The sequence below is a fragment of the Sceloporus undulatus genome, chromosome 6 (genome assembly GCF_019175285.1).
Source record: "Sceloporus undulatus isolate JIND9_A2432 ecotype Alabama chromosome 6, SceUnd_v1.1, whole genome shotgun sequence".
Taxonomy (NCBI): domain Eukaryota; kingdom Metazoa; phylum Chordata; class Lepidosauria; order Squamata; family Phrynosomatidae; genus Sceloporus; species Sceloporus undulatus.
In genome coordinates this window covers 39,847,644-39,865,336 of record NC_056527.1, presented here as the reverse complement: position 1 = coordinate 39,865,336, position 17,693 = coordinate 39,847,644, and the positions used below count along the sequence as shown (strand labels likewise).

Genomic DNA, 17,693 nt, shown 5'->3' with positions numbered 1-17,693 from the left:
TGTTGACAGCTATTAGAGCTTGTCTTCTCCAATCTACCAGGCAGAAGCCAAAATTTCAAGGAACATCAGCATTGGCAATTCAAGTGATTAACATGACACCTGGTTGCTAGAGCTGCCTTATCCTCTGCTGTAAACCAGAGGATTCAGGAACAGAGTAGCATCTGTAACATCTGAGATCTGTGGGGAAATAAGTTCATACCTTTGCCCCTCTCTATTAATTATTCTTTAATTATATTTTAAAGATACTGTACAACTTGAACAGATCAAGCCTGAACTTCCCCTGGAGGCCAAGATGATCAAATTAAGGCTGTCATACTTTGGCCACATCATGAGAAGGCATGAATCATTGGAAAAGACAATAATGCCAGGAAAGATTGAAAGCAGCAGAAAGAGAGGAAGACTGCATGCCAGATGGATGGACTCAAACAGGGAGGCCGCAGGCCTGAATCTACAGATCTGAACAGAGCAATGGAGGATAGGGAGGCTTGGAGATGTCTCATCCACAGGGTCCCTGTGCGTCAGGGTTGACTTGAGTGCAGTTAACAACAACAAACACCTTGAGAACTCAGAAGGCAGCATATCAATCTTCAAACAACTTTTTCTTCCTAAGGCACTGGACTCTCTTGTTCATTATACTTGATTTGTTGTTGTTAATGTATACTGTGTTTTTAAAGTGCAATCCTATCCATGGACTCCAGATGTCCTTTTGTTTATCAGGTGTGTTTAGGCCTGCAATGAAAGTGCATTTGCCTTAGTTGTTTTGCCTTATGTTAGGTACATTGGTTTGAATGATTAGTTTGAGTAAAGTGTGAATCAGGTAACGCAAATTAACAAATACAATACAAACTCTAAAATAAATAGAAAATTTTAAATAAGCATACATTTAACCTCAAGAGAATTTAATAGGTTACTTGCAAAATGTTATTGCAGGCAACAACAACTACACAATTTTAGTTTCAAATCCACAAAAACACACAAAATTTATACAAATTAGCATAGTAAAAATTAAAGCCTTAGAGGCTTTGCTGGCAGAATTAATTTGTAGATTTTAGCATGGGTGTTTCTTACATTTTTTTTCCTTTTCCACTTTTTCTTATAAAAAAAATTTACAAGTGAAATATTACTACAAAACTTTTTATAAGATTTTCTGCAAAACATTTATAATTTTACCACCAACTATTTCCTGTTTCAAAATCATTATGCAGATTTAACACCCTATGTTGCACATCAATTTTTGTGGGATGACAGTTTAGTGACATGCATAAAAAAATCACAAGGCATTAGAAATGGAGACTTAAATACAAATATTGTTGCAATAAAACAGTTATAAAATTGAAAAATAGGACCCAAACGTCATGCTTACCTATTTTTAACAAAAACTTTTTTTATCCTAAATTACACACTTTTATTACTTCTCCTCATGAAACAGTGTGATAAATAATGACATAACATCGATTTCTAATGTAATCAGGAAACACATACACAACTTTATCCCAAGAAAGTATATTGAAAATAAAATAAAACACTGGAGTTCTACCATGATAAATACATTTTGCACTGATAAGTACAATAAAGCAAAAATGTTATAAGGGTGATAAAAGGAATGAACAGTGAAATGCCATTAAACAATCTACTACTGCACATCTGTGCCCTATTACGTACAACAGTTATATTCCACTGAGTCAAATAAAGGACACTGAAATTTACGATCCTTCTAAGACTGAAAAGTGGACTCAGAATGGTATGCAGAACAGACTATCAAAATGTTTAATTCCAAGAGTAGTAAATGCACCTGCTAACACAGATTAATTTATATTAAGTTCTATGATATCTTTTGATACATTTGTAATAGGGATTTGCTGCAGATTGAAAACTTCCATTCTGCATGCCTAATTATGCAAAAAATCATATTTAACAGGTGTGCAGAGTACTCATACCTTTAGATTACAAAAAAAAATTGCTTCTAACCTAACATGATCCTATAAGGAATTTTATTTGCTTAACTGAGGTTTTGTAGCACTGATTATGAGGCAGAATGATAAAAATGTATCTTTTATGTTACAGGTTTTTTTGCAATGTATGTTGCAAGTTAATTAGCATTATCTAATGGCTGTCTGTATTAAATGTGTCATTAAAAAGATTTTGATGTTTAAAGCCAGTAACATCAATTGAGAATATTTTAAATAAAAATATATGGGATAATATTTCAAAAAACCAACTAAAATTTAAAGACTCTTAAATGACTACAAAACACTTAAGAAACTTGAAACCACAGTGTAAATATGTTTTCTTTCCCATGTATTTAAGCTGACATTATAAAATATTTTTTCAGCTTCATATATCGCTACACAGGGCATCCTTACAGTGCACAGAGTATACATTATCAACTGATCTTGTCTTTAAAAACTGTGTGCTATGCCATAAAACTAAGACTTGTATAAAAAGTATTTGTTGAAACATTTCTCAACAGGAAAGGGAATTTTTAAAAGCAATGTCAATGTCTTGCACTGTACTTTTTAGTTCAGTTGTTAAAATAGTTTGGTGTAGAATGTAAAAACCAGACAATCTTGAGCTATACTGTATTACAACAGAGGTGGTTTGTAAAAGGTTCTACTAACGCCAATGGGAATTTTTCAAAAATCCAAATTATATTTGGCCGTATGCATGCTGTGTAGTCAAATATGCACACAATTTTATTCAGCAAGGAAAAACTGAAAAAGATTTTCAGATGTGTGGCAGATATAGATGAGCATCCCTATTAATTAATCAATACTTAACTGGTCCTGTTTGACTAAATGTTGCCTTTTAGTGAAAGTAGGGATTCTCATCCCTATTCCAGACCACTAGTTATTGTGTTTAACCAGTTCCTTTCGACAAGAACTAGATTCGCAACATAAAAAAATTGAATTTTTAAAAATTGCACTGCAGTCAAGAAAAGTCCATTAATAATTTAAATTTCTTATCTCTATGGTAAAGATATATATAAAACAGATATATTTCTGATGAAGCAAATTTATGGGTCAAGTAAACATTACTTAAAATTATTCTTTGTCAGCCTATTTAGGATTATGCAGGCACAAGGAGGATGGAGGTGGGGAGATGTTTTAGCAGAATCCAAAAACCATGAGACTGGCAGTAATAATTCAGTCTGAATTTATAAAATAAGAGCTCCCAATGCCACATAGGAAACTTCTTCTGAGACTGAGGGGAATGTCGTAAGAAATTCGTTATATGGCACATGGGCTGCTCACTTTTTGTTTTTCTTGAAGTTTTTAAAAATCTTACTAGTGTACTGAAAACCTTGGGCAAGCCAGCTATTGTTCTTTGGGTCCCAAATATTGTTTTCTTTAGGGAAATAGAAATGATAAATTAAACTAAAGAGTTATACTTTTGGTTTAACTTATTTATCCTTTCTTTGGCTGTTATGTCAAGATCTAGAGAATTCAATATATTAACGGCAATGTTTGATATTGACAAAAGGGTGACAGTGGTATATATGTACAGCATTCTTCTGTACTTCTCGTAATTTCCAAATATCACAATAAAATTTAAATATTTAAATTATTGACGTTGTAACTGAAGTTATCCAAGGTTTAGCCATAAATCACCTACAGCTTGCAATGGAACGAGTTCACGTATAGGACTTGTAATATAAGTTCTCACATGTAATTTTTACATAGAAATTAATTAAAATCTTACGTCAATATATTTCTAAGATTCCATAGTTGCTACAGTATACACTGGCTCTACAGATCTATTACCTCTCCTAGAAAGAGAATAATCTGTGTTTACTGATTGTCATTATACACACTACTATAATGTAGTGGCCAAAATTATCTGAGACATACCTCAGACCCAGTTAACATGATGCCATCTGAATTATTTCTAAGACAATGAGTAGAGATGGCCAAATGTAGTATATATATTCAATAAACCAAACAGAAGCAAAAGATTTTCATCTTCACTGAACTATTCTTGGGTTTTTTGTTTTGTTGTGCCTTTTGGAGAAAGATACATTCCAATGAAAATACTAGAAACTTTTGTGAGGAAAAAACCTAACCAACAGCCATTTTGTTGCATAATTTGTTTTGTTCATTGCTGCAACAAACATTTACATACGTTAAAACAGAAGAAAACTCCAATTAAAAACTCTTTATAACCATGATATAGACCTGCATTTTCCTCATCTGCTTTATCCATAATTTATCAAGGCCAGTTTGAAATTTTTGTCTTTTGTACACTTCCTGTGCTAATTCTCCAACTTGGAATACTTACAGAAATCAAGACCAAATACATGATTTCCTGCTCTGTAATACACTTTTACCAGCCCACTTCCATATCTTGAAAGGGATGTAAACTTAAGTGCAGTTCTAGGCATTTATATAATGTTCCTTCAGAATTCTTCCATGTTTGCTGAAACATTAGGAGTTGCTGGGTTTGAATCTTGAGAGATAGCTGCAACTGTGACAATCCTTGGAGAGCCAAGAACCTCAGTAACAGAAGAGTCCAATTCACCTGAAGTAACAATAGCAAGGGCTGTTCCCCCTCCCTTCTTGTTCTGATGGGTTTTGACATGTTTTGACAGATGGTCACTTCGCATAAATCTTTTAGAACACTCTGGGCATTCAAATCTTTTCTCACCTATAAGAAAAAACAAAAGCAAAAAAAAGAGAGAACGTATTAATAATAATATCAGTGCTGACCCAGTGATTTTTTTTACTTGCTGAAATAGAATAACTTTGAAAATGCATTTAAAATTACTATTTTGAGGTTAATATTAACATGCAGTAGGCCACCATTCAGTGAAGAAGGATGCACGTGTGAGTGAAAATATATGTATACTGCAATGGGCTCTTGCCATCCCCGGTTCTGAGCATCTGCAGATAGCAAGCCCCATTGCTCTCAATGGTGGTGAGTGCACATGACTGCACTAGCGGCTGTGCGCCACCATTGGGGACAACAGGACTTGAGGTCTCACATTTTTTCTTTTCTGTGGGGGAATCTGGAACAGATCCCTGAGGATACACAGGGCTGACTGTATTAATACTGGTTTGGATATAGACTAAGGAGTATATCACACGGAGCATTCTGGAGATTTTTCAGCTCAGATCCGGGGTGACTGTGGGTCCAACAATGCAGATTCACGTCATAATGTGAATGTGTTATCACATGCGATTCATTTCTATGGGAGCTCTTTCCGTGGCGCTTCCGCAGTGAATCCAAAATGACTACTCATTTTGGTGAATTCAGTACAAAAGTGAATTCACAGAATTCGCATTCAAACTCACTTTGATTTCACTCCAAATTGGCCTGGTGTGGAATGCAACTTTGCTTCCCTCCTAGTACACCCCCCCAAACCTCCAAAGAGGCAAATTTCCCATGATGCTGTGCTGCAATTTTGCCCCAATTGCTTCCATTGCTCGGAAGGGTAGATGACAGGGCTGGAGGGAATGAACAGGAGGCTGGGGGGAGCAACAAACTCCAGCTCCCAGAATTCCACAGCACTGAGCCAGGATAGTGAAAGTGGAGTTAAACTGTAGGCAACTGTTACACAGGGAAGGAGAGTGGATTGGATTCAGGGAGGCGGTATTTTAGGGAGCATGGAGAATAATTATAATACAGTAATTATAATTAAAAAAAGTTTTGAAAATATTAATAATAATAATAATTTATTTTTATTAGTTTGCTGAGGCACTAGAGCTCTCTGGCAGACATGGCTCAATGTCTCACGACACTACAGTTCCCAGAATTCCATAGCACTGTGCCAGAACAGTGAAAGTGGAGTTAAACCGGATTATTTCCCAGTGCAGATGCAACCTAAGAGAAGGCAACTATTACAAAGGGAAGGAGAGTGGATTGGATTCAGGGAGGTGGTACTTTAGGGAACATGGAGAATAAAGGAAACTGGATCATTTCTGCAAACCTCCAAAATGGGTCTCCTTTAGATCCAAAGGATTTACTTCCAAGTAAACCTGCAGCTTGTACACTGATTATTTTGCAGTAAATAATAATAATAATTCCATAATAATAATAATAATAATAATAATAATAATAATAAATGGATGGGGGCTCTGAAATGGAGGATAGATGTAGATGTGGCTGAAATGGATGGGGGCTGGAGGACCCATTTGCATTTGGCTGCCAGGGATGGTAAAATAGAAAGGAGTCATTCACATGAGGATGTCATTCACATGAAAGTGGAACCAGGCTCCCTTCTTCACTCCGGAAGTACAAAGGTTCAGAATGTGTTCAGACCCTCACTGAGCATGTGCAAGGGTACCAATTCGAATCAAGTTGAATCCGCATGGTATGTACTGGTGTGGTAATACAATGTGCACTCACTCTGCTTTGCTTGAATCCGCATCACGTGACTTGCTTGGAATTGAGCTACTCCGCTTCCCCCTCGATTCGGAAGGGCAACGGAAAGGCAACCAGGTGTGGTAAAACATCACATTTTAATGTGAATTCGCATTGCTAGACAGGAGTGACTCTGGATCTGGTGTGAAAAAACATCACTTTTCGCGTTGCTAGAACAGGAGTGACTGCAGATCTGAGCTGCAAACCCCCCACATGTGTCAAGGGCCTAAGTTAGTCATGTTTCATTATAACTAAAATAAATGAAACCAGCTATAAACTGACTTTAACAGAATTTCAATGAAACTGAAGCTTGACTAACTTAGGCCGAAAACAGATGGTCCTAAAAGGGTGGTGGCATGCTGCCTCTTTATGCACCAGATCAGGACTGCAGCAACCACATACTGTGTCCCCGATCTGGCCTTTTCCCAGTGTGAAAAGAACTGGCAGAAAGCCACTCCTTTTTGTGCCAGAGAAACTACGTCTTTGCCGCTGTGGCAAAAATTTTTAAGCGTTTCTTTGGCATGTGGCATCTAAATACTGTACCGCCAAAATGCATGATGCCAGCTTAGGGGCAGAGTCGTGGCATGTGGCATACAGACGCCACGCCTCCACGTCACCCTGAAGCCAGCTCTTTTTGCCAGACTGTACTGGCAGTCGGTGAAGATCAAAAAACTCTGTAGTGACTACTGCTCCCTCAGCCTTCTGGCAAATAAAGGTCTCTCTCTCTCGCTCTCTTCCTTTAATATCCTGCCTTTCCCTCCACTATGCAGCCCATGGCATCTTACAATATAAATTAAAACAAAATACAATTAAAAAACCAGGGAACATGAAAGTTAAACAACAATTAAACAAACAATTCTAAAAATATGAAACTAGTTTTGAAAAGGCTGCCATTTCTTCATTATTTTTTGTAATCCATTCAAAGTTCACTAAATTATCTAATGTAGGATTACTCCCAGAAAGCAGGTACATTTCTTAACTAGCTTCCAGATCTGAATGCATAACTTCTGAACCAATTCGTATAGGTTTCTGTAGAACATGTTTGAAGATGGATCAAATAGAGACAGGTCCCTGAGCATAGGATTGGAATTGCTTTAGCAGAAGTTCACCATTTAACATAGGGGTGAAACAGACTGCCCCTTTGTGCCGCCATTTGGGAAGCTTCAGAGCATGGTTTTTTGATGCTACACATTCTGAAGCCGCTTGGAAGCCGGCTTCATACCACCCAACTGGCCACACGTCGGCTGGCTTCCGGACACTCCAGCTGGCTCCTGTCCATGGTGGGGTGGTGCAAAAAGATGGATCAGAGCTCCGCCCTGTGGTTAGCATAGCCCAAATCCGGCTTTCTCAGAGGCAGCTTCAAGCCGCCCCCTTGGAGTGGTCTGTTTCATCCCATACTCCATTCTGTGCAAATTAATTCAATTACTTAATAAAATAGACTTTATTTTACCAAGGTCTTTGCATAGAATGCTCACTGACCTGTATGTGTTCGTCTGTGCCTTTGCAGTTCATCACTTCTTGTAAATCTTTTCCCACAATAAATCCAATTGCATATAAATGGCCTTTCTCCAGTATGCCAGCGAAGATGTGCTCGGAGATGAGACGTTTTCCCATATACTTTTCCACAACCTTCAATATGGCAGATATGTTGTTTCTTTTTTCCTGGTTCATTACTGGTTCTACCAAACACAAATCAGTAACAGTTAAACTTAGCAGAATTTAGTATGAGAGCACCGAATTAAGAAAAATAATTCCATTAAGAGAAGTAAAAGGAATGCAAAAGCCTGGTATTTTACAACTGTTTTGACAGTTACCTTCCTTCTCCTTCTCTGCAATTAGGGCATGAGCAAGCAACTCTTTTTAACCTTTTGCCAGGCTGGACATCTTGATCAGAAGCTTGCTGGGCTTGTTGCAGTTGCACCTGAGCTATCTGATCAGGACTAACAGCACCAATTGCAGCATTAGCAATGCCTCCTACAGCTACAGTTACAGGAGCTATTGTGGCTTGCTGTACTTTCACTCCTCCATCTTGTCCTTGTTGTTGACCTATAAAATAATAGAGAAAAAGACTTAATGTTTAAGTTGATCACAACATAATTTTAAACACCATTTTTATTCCATTATGCGATGAGAAGAATTGCCTAGATTTCACTGCTATGCATAATATTTTTGAGTGGCATGTATCATTCCCTCTGCAAGTTATTCAACCCAGAACCCTTTACTGTACTTTAAAAAGGAAACTTTCATTGCACTGAACCCTCAAACATATACAGTGCTAACTGCAAACAGAGAGAACACATTTGTTTACAAAACTGGTGCATGTCCCATGTATAAAATATACATAGGAATAACTTGCAGAGAATAGTGGGTATGACTGCCTAGAGAAAATAAATACAAATGTCGTCAAACTGACTGTATTTACCCATAATTATTGTTCTTCAGCTGGCCTCTATAAAGGCTTTTGGGAAGATGTGATGTGGTGATTAACATTTTGAGACCAATCTTTCTCAGTTTCTAAGTTCTAGTTTAAACATAAGAATTATATACAGGGGGAGGAAGAGGAACTAAAGTTAGAAAAATGGGCCACATATAGGCTTGACTAAGTCAATTTATGAATCAGAATGCACTGACTACTTCTCGTCCTGAATAGAGCATGGGGATTAACCACATCCTTCAGCTGGCTGTTTCAGCTTCAAATTGTTTCTAACTGTTGACAATCCGCAGTTCGTAAGGAGATAATTCTGGACCAGGTCCAGGCAACTAATTTGAGTAGCCTGATTCACTACTCACCCAAGCATAATTAGCTCTTCTGTTATAATCTGCAATGTAGCATTGCCGTACAGCAGAAGATCTATGTAAATCAAGGCACACATTTCATATTGATGTGGAGAATTTTTCTTGACAAATAAAAACATTTTGAAAAGGTACATAAAAAGAAGAAGAGCCCTCTCTCCAGTCCATCTGGTTCCATCCGGCCATGGAAGGAAAGATCCATAATGTGATGTGATTAAGAAGCAGAGCCCTCCCTCCAGTCCATCTGCCTTGGTCCAGGCCTCAGAGGGAGAGAAGGACTGTTGGACCTGATCCCCTTCCCCACCGCCATTCCTTCTCCTTTTATGTGGTGTCTTTTTTAGATTGTAAACCTGAGGGCAGAGAACCATCTAATTATAAAAATAATACTCGTAAGCCGCTCTGAGCCTTTAGCAGCTGAAGGGCGGGGTATAAATACCGTAAATAATAATAATATTGCTGTATTTTAGAATAAAAATCTATGTAAAAATTTAAACACCACAAAATAATAACACAACAAAACCTAGCAAAACTGGTAAACAATATGACAAAACCTGACAAAGAGACATGCTGGCATAAGAAGTGATTCTAAGTGATTCTGATTGCTGAAAGTGTGGGGAAAAAGATGCAGACTTCCTTCACAGATATAAAAAGTGTATACTTAGTAAAAACTTTCAGGTATTTTTCAGCTGTTTATCAATCTAAATCGGTGATCCAAAATTACACTATGCCACTTCCAGTATGGCTGAACATGTGAGTGGGGTCAATGGGGCAAGGATTGGCCCTGTCCATTGCACAATTTTCCACCCCCGACTTAAAAGATTGGATTAATAAAGTACCATACATTGTGTAAGAGAATCTGCTTTTTTATGTGCAGACAGACAAAAAAAAAACAGTAATGTGATTTTGGATGCCATTTAAATTGGGCCTTAACAAATATAACTTTTGCTTTATTGATATAAATCATTGAAATGAATTGGATTGTTATGTGTTCTGTGTTGAATATTGCCGTGTTTTTTAAATTAGGCCATGTCCAGACCAGCCTGAAAGCAGAGTCGGAGCATAGTTCTCATGCTGTACGCCCAACTATGCACCCCCCAGGGCACCCTGACACCACACACTGCTCCAGATGGCATGCAGCGTCATGGCGTGCCTCCAGCACTGTGCCCACATGGCGCAGTGCCGAATGAGCACTATAAGGCTGTGCTGCCATAGCTATGGAGCCCCTGCGAGGGCGCAAAAAGGCCGGATTGGGGCCGCGGCATGAGGTTGCCGCAATCCCGATCTGGCTGAAGAAGGAGCGGCTGGAGGTTGCACTTTCAGGGCTGTTTGTATAGTCCCTTAATCAAGCATTTATTAGTTCTGTCCCTGTTGGTTTTTGACTTGGGGTGACCTAATGAGAACCTATAATAGTGTTTTCTTGACAAGATTTGCTCAGATGGGGTTTGCTATTCCTTTCCTCTAAGGTCAAGCAAGTGTAATGTCACACAGTGGGTTTCTAAAGCCAAGCAGAGATTCAAACCCTATTCCTAGTCCGGCACTCAAACCATTGCATCACACTGGCATTCTCAGTTATGCCTGACTTTTATATTGGTGTGTCATGTTTCAGATGTTTTGTACATTTTTGTGTATAATTTTGTAATGTATATTTATGATGCATGAAAAATAATCCACAAGCAATTCCAAATGGATCTGTCTTTTTTACCACTTCATTTTATCACATGATTAGATTGGGCCTCAAACTATGAGGGTGCTGAAAAGTTCTTGGCCCTACCCCACCCCACCCTCCAAATCTGAGTGTAATTTCATCACTGAGGATTGAAAGAGTGTTCCTTTGTATTGCAAACCAGACGCCAATGGTAGCTCTGATGAACCTGGAGAGTTCCGAAGCTGAGATGGGAGAGACTTTCCACAGGACAGCCAGATGCTCTACAAATCTGGGCTTCTTGGAATATTAGTAAGAAGAAACCCACTGCTGAAGCAAACCCTTATCAAAATCTAGTGGAAATGGGGGATAGGTGTCATGGGCTGCCCTGGGCCTGACTTAGAGACATAGGTAGAAGACTCAGATTCTGAAGAAATGGAGGAGACTGAGGCAGGAGCAGATCTGGGGCTGCCTGGTTCAGAAGTCTGAGGAGGCCCAGGAAGCTATTGCTCAAGAAGCTGCAGAGGGAGAAACAGACTCTATGGACTCTAGGTTGCAGGTGTTAGGACCTATGGAGAGAAGACAGGTCAAGGAGTCTGTGGCCAGTTACAGACTGCCAAAATAAAGCTGCTTCGGGTCTCTTTGGAGGTATGCTGTTTAAATGATGCATGCATCCTAAGAATCTGGAAGCTGCACCAAAGCTGCACTCCAGTGCTTAGGAATGGAGTGTGGCTTTGGCGCGACCTCTGGACTCTTAGGACCCAAGCATCATTTAAATAGCATACCTCCAAAGAGACCCGAAGCAGCTTTATTTTGGCAGTCTGTAACAGGCCCGTGAGGCTATCTTCCAGGGTTGGAAGCTAACAGCAGAGCTAATGGGTTTCAGCTGAGAGAAGCTGAGGCTTTTTAAAAGATCTCCAGCCGCAGACATTCTTTGCAGTCAACAACCAGCCTTGCAGCTTTGTTGTACAGTGGTGCCTCGGGTTACGAAATTAATTCGTTCCGCGGCTAATTTCGTAACCCGAAAAGCCTTCGTAAGCCGAAAACCCATAGGCGCTAATGGGGAAAAAAGCCGCGGCTCTGCCGCGGCTCCATTTAAAACAGCGCCGGAGTTTTTTCGTAACCCGAAAAAACTTTCGTAACCCGAAACAATAAATCCCTATGGGATTTATTCGTATCCCGAAAAATTCGTAAGCTGGGTATTTCGTATCCCGAGGTACCACTGTACCTGTATTCCTTGCTCTTGGATTCAAGTTATCTGACTTTTGGACTTGCCTTGTGACTGCGCTCTTGCTCTGCCCTTTGCTGTGACTGACTGACTGGTATTGTGTGACTCTTGGACTGGACTCTGGACTATCCCTTTGCATATTCCCCTGCTGTGCTGACCTCAGTGGGGGTAAGCAGGACAATACATAGCAAACATGCGGGGAAAGATTCTCTGGTCCAATAATTCCAGAGCAGGATTTGCTGGCCTTCTACAAACCACTACATGTGGAACAAAAACAACAGTATTCACTGCTCTGAGAAAGAACACGACCCCACAGTGAAGCAGGGTGGTGGCTGCAGCAAGCTGTGGAGAAGCTCCTTCTCAGCAGGGACTGGTGCAAGTTCAGTGATACCAATACAATGCAATTCTAGACAAAAACATATTTCAGTTTGCAAGGGACCTAATACTGAGGTAAAAACTAACCTTTCAGCACAACAATGACCTTAAATACACAGCCCAAAACAGTGGAGTATCTTCAAAACAGGACGGAATTTTGAATTATTTTATAATAGTCCAATCAAGGATTTAACCTCAATTTGACTGAGATTCTGTAGCAAAACTTGATAGATGTTTTCCACCAGTGGTCCCCATTTAACCTGACAATGCCAGGGCAATTTTACAAGATACTGCAGGATTCAGATGAGCAATGACTAGCAGTTGCAACTGCTACTAAAGGAGCTTCTGCCAACTTGAGGATGAATATTAACAAATGCCAGTGTATTTTATTTATTACTTTTGTACCACAATAAAATTATTTTGCACCTTCATATTGAGCATCTTGTTTACATGAAGAGAAAACAATATTAATTAAAACAATTTCTATTCCACACTGTTACACAACAAAATGTGGAAAAATCAAAGGGGTGGTGAATAATTCAGTGAAGCCCTGCATTTTTTTTTACAAGGCCAAACTGATGAGTTCAAGCCAAATCTCCATGATTTTAGTATAATGTGGAAATAGTAAGATGCAGGAGACTGCTGACACTAAAGCAACCAGTAACTACTATGTAAATTAGATATACCCTGTAAGACATCAATTGTGACTCAAAGCAGAGGAGCAACGTTTAGAGAATACAGGTGGCTTTTACAGAATACACTGCCCAACATTATTGCCATGAAATATATGATGAACTGTATCTTGAAATACAAGCGCATAGACCTACACTTAGTCATGTAGTGCAGACTAAGTCAGGCAAAGTGATGCTATTTTTCAGGCCCTTGACAGCTCTAGATTTACCTGACTACCTATTTTTCTGGCCAAAGAAGAAGGTTGAACTGCTGCTTCTGGAAACCTCCAAAAACAGAATTTTACCTTTTTAAGAAGATGCATGAACTAACCTACAGCATTTAACCTTTTTTTAAAAAGTTGTTTTAAAAACAAGAGGATTCTGGGTAGTTGCTGTCTTTATGGGGGGCAGCTTTTTTGGCAGTTTGTGTGGCCCACAGAATATTCCCTTGGATGAAAATTAGCCTACAAACTCACTGCAGTTCCCTATTCCTGGTGTAGACATACTGAATCGTTTTTATCTAATTGTGACTTATTTTGTCCAACTGAGATCTGTGTCTACTTTAAACATGACTAGCAACTCTTTCACACTGCAGAAATAAATCAGTTCAACACCACTTTAACTGTCATGGCTCCATCCTGTGGAATTCTGGGATTTGTAGTTTAGTGAAGTTTCGGCCTGGTTTGTCAGTGGTCTGGTGCCTCACCAAACTACAAATCCCAGGGTTCTGTAGGATAGTCATGGCAGTTGAAGTGGTGTCAAACTGTTTTACCTCTGCAGTGTGTACACCCTAGATCTGACCAAATTATCATCTGGGTTCCAAAATGTTATGAGAGATAGGTTGTGGTTAGTGTAACCTAGTGCAATTTATTGCAATCAGATGGAAACAAGTTTGGTTGACACTTCCTGCAATGTCAAAACATAAAATAAAAATAAATAGAAGAACAACATATGACTAATGATCTGCCAAATATGTAGATGAGCTATACCACATCACCATTTATGGATAATTATGTTATATAAACCCATTTCATCTATTTTATTTTATCTAATCAATATTAACATCACAGTTTATTAGTGTGGATTTAGAAGTTAGCATATAAACATTTATTTTTGATCCAGCCAAAGGATGACACACCCAACCAACAAGAAGTCTTAACAAGAATAAATACTTGAGCAGATGCAATAGTAAGTTTCAACAGAGAATAAAATATTCTTTGCTGGAAAATATTTATGTCTGCAGGACTATCCCAGCACCTCTGCTGAAATCAGTTAGTTGCCTTTGGCCCTCCATCAAATGTCATCTAGCAGCAGCTATGTCAGCAAGGTGCTGGACCAGTTTCCATCCCACTAGTTGAAACAACTGAAATTTCTTTTTTTTCCTATCCCCTTCCCATCACTTATTCCTTGTGTGTCCTGTCTTTAAATTTAAACTGTAAGTCTAAAGGCAGGGACTATCAAGCCACTTAACTTATCAGCCACTGTTCAAGGTCAACTGCAGATAAATCATGTTCAACTTATTTCCACAAGCAAACTTATACTGAAGGAAGTTTATTAAGAATAGGTAATACCAAGAGCAAACAGCTATTTACCATTAAAAAAAAATTTCTGTACAACTTGTATATGGCTCCTACATACAGTGGTACCCCGGGTTACGAATTTAATTCGTTCCGCGGCGCCATTCGTAACCCGAAAACCTTCGCAAGCCGAAAAAGCCATAGGCGCTAGCGCAGGAAAGCCGCGATTTCGTGCGAAAAAGCGCCGAAAAGCACCAAAAAATTTTTCGTAACCCGAAATAACCTTCGTAACCCGGAACAGTTTTTTTCTATGGATTTTTTTCGTATCCCGGGAATTTTGTAAGGCGGTGCTTTCGTATCCCGGGGTACCACTGTACACTGAAATATTTTCCCTATTGCTTGCCTACTGTTATGGTATAGGTGTGTAATTATGGCAGAGCAAAGGCTCCAGAAAGAGAAAACTCAAGATTGTGATTGGGGGGAAAAAGATATTTATTACAATGTACAAGTTTGATTGTTTAATGAGATGTGAGATAAACTCAACAATGGGGAAGAGAAGAAATGGGTAATCAATCCCCAGGAAAATTTTCAACTACAGTATAAGTATCAGGCAAGCTACATGCAAGAGAACAGAATGTGAATTACAGCTGGCCCTCTACATTTGTGGTTTGACTTTTGTGGATTTGATTACCTGCGGTTTGATTAATATGTTCTCTCTAGGCATCGCTAGGTCCTCCAGCACAACTCTGTCAGAAGTTGACCATAGAGTTGTGCTGGGGAGCCTAGAAGTTCTTAGAGAAAACACTTGTCTAAACATTTGTAGGTCCTCCAACATTATTCTATGATCAACTTCTGGCAGATGTTGACCACAGAGTTGCACTGGAGGACCTGAAGATTCCCAGAGAGGTGTTCTCTTAGGTAAAAAGAATAGTGTATTTTTTATTTGTTGTTTTTCCACATTCACTGAGGTCATTCACCCCTAGATTTAGTGGATGTGGAGGGATCACTGGACTGGAATACTCCTATAAAACAGGGATAAGGATACTTAGTGAAGAGGTTGCTGAAAAGGTGCCCATGCATTTTGCCTCAAAACTTTTCATATTTTCTTTCCAATAGGGTCCCTGCTCCATTAGGGGGAAAACATTTAGGAGGCGTTTGAAGGAGAGAGATTAAAATCTCAAGGAGAAAGATTAAGAGCCACTCACCCTTCTGCTTGTTATAGTTGAGAATGACACACATTCTGACAAGTCATTGGAGTGTAACATATAAATCCCAGAAATACAATTATGTAAGATTTCGGCTTCAGTTGAAGGAAAAAATGCTAAGAAAAATCATGCATACTCTTTTAAATTCATGTGATTCCTCCTTCTCTTGTCCCTCTCTCATGCTGATAATTATCTCCAAATCTTGATCTGAAAGCAAAGCCTCTCTAGATTCAGAGAGAACAAACTATAGCTGCCAGTAAGCCACAAATTTTGAATGCAAAAGAGGAGGAGCCGCAAAGGAGTGGATGTTACATTAGACTGCTCAGAAAGGAACTGAAATATAAGACTCATTCCAGCTCTCACATACTGAAAACACTTGCTAATTTATATCAACCAGATGTATTCCTTTACCTAAAGAAACACTGAGGTTTTACAAATGCTTCCTTGCAATCTTTATTGCAAGTAAGAGAAAATGTTTACCCTTTATACCTTCTGAGTCAACCAATATTCTCCAAGGCGGGTTACAGGCCGCCCATTTGGGGCGGTCTGGCCCCGCCCCTTTCCCCGCCGGAGCGGGGCCTCAGCGGTCAGAACGGCAGCCGCTGAGGCCCCGATCCGCCGCTTTTCGGGCTGTGGGGAAGCGGCAAAAGGCCCTCCATCAAATGTCATCTAGCAGCAGCTATGTCAGCAAGGTGCTGGACCAGTTTCCATCCCACTAGTTGAAACAACTGAAATTTCTTTTTTTTCCTATCCCCTTCCCATCACTTATTCCTTGTGTGTCCTGTCTTTAAATTTAAACTGTAAGTCTAAAGGCAGGGACTATCAAGCCACTTAACTTATCAGCCACTGTTCAAGGTCAACTGCAGATAAATCATGTTCAACTTATTTCCACAAGCAAACTTATACTGAAGGAAGTTTATTAAGAATAGGTAATACCAAGAGCAAACAGCTATTTACCATTAAAAAAAAATTTCTGTACAACTTGTATATGGCTCCTACATACAGTGGTACCCCGGGTTACGAATTTAATTCGTTCCGCGGCGCCATTCGTAACCCGAAAACCTTCGCAAGCTGAAAAAGCCATAGGCGCTAGCGCAGGAAAGCCGCGATTTCGTGCGAAAAAGCGCCGAAAAGCACCAAAAATTTTTTCGTAACCCGAAATAACCTTCGTAACCCGGAACAGTTTTTTTCTATGGATTTTTTTCGTATCCCGGGAATTTTGTAAGGCGGTGCTTTCGTATCCCGGGGTACCACTGTACACTGAAATATTTTCCCTATTGCTTGCCTACTGTTATGGTATAGGTGTGTAATTATGGCAGAGCAAAGGCTCCAGAAAGAGAAAACTCAAGATTGTGATTGGGGGGAAAAAGATATTTATTACAATGTACAAGTTTGATTGTTTAATGAGATGTGAGATAAACTCAACAATGGGGAAGAGAAGAAATGGGTAATCAATCCCCAGGAAAATTTTCAACTACAGTATAAGTATCAGGCAAGCTACATGCAAGAGAACAGAATGTGAATTACAGCTGGCCCTCTACATTTGTGGTTTGACTTTTGTGGATTTGATTACCTGCGGTTTGATTAATATGTTCTCTCTAGGCATCGCTAGGTCCTCCAGCACAACTCTGTCAGAAGTTGACCATAGAGTTGTGCTGGGGAGCCTAGAAGTTCTTAGAGAAAACACTTGTCTAAACATTTGTAGGTCCTCCAACATTATTCTATGATCAACTTCTGGCAGATGTTGACCACAGAGTTGCACTGGAGGACCTGAAGATTCCCAGAGAGGTGTTCTCTTAGGTAAAAAGAATAGTATTTTTTATTTGCCGCTGAGGCCCCGATCCACCGCTTTTCGGGTTGTGGGGAAGCGGCAAAAGGCCGCTTCCCCGCAGCCTGAAAAAGGGG

At 39.4% G+C, this 17,693-nt stretch overlaps 1 protein-coding gene across 4 annotated transcripts in view; it reads right to left on the bottom strand.

The window, feature by feature from the left end:
- Positions 1-401: 401 nt before the first annotated feature.
- Positions 402-17,693, bottom strand: part of SP4 (Sp4 transcription factor) — a 22,533-nt gene continuing 5,241 nt past the window's right edge. For 2 of the 4 annotated variants that reach the window (XM_042475690.1, XM_042475687.1), the window contains 3 exons: positions 8,172-8,403; positions 7,837-8,036; positions 879-4,641 (listed from right to left, as the gene is read on the bottom strand). In XM_042475690.1, coding sequence (XP_042331624.1) covers positions 4,394-4,641; positions 7,837-8,036; positions 8,172-8,403 — 680 coding nt within the window. In that variant the 3' untranslated portion in view covers positions 879-4,393. Of the gene's footprint in view, positions 730-878; positions 4,642-7,836; positions 8,037-8,171; positions 8,404-17,693 lie in introns of those variants that run through there. The other 2 variants (XM_042475689.1, XM_042475688.1) reach the window with 2 other exon arrangements.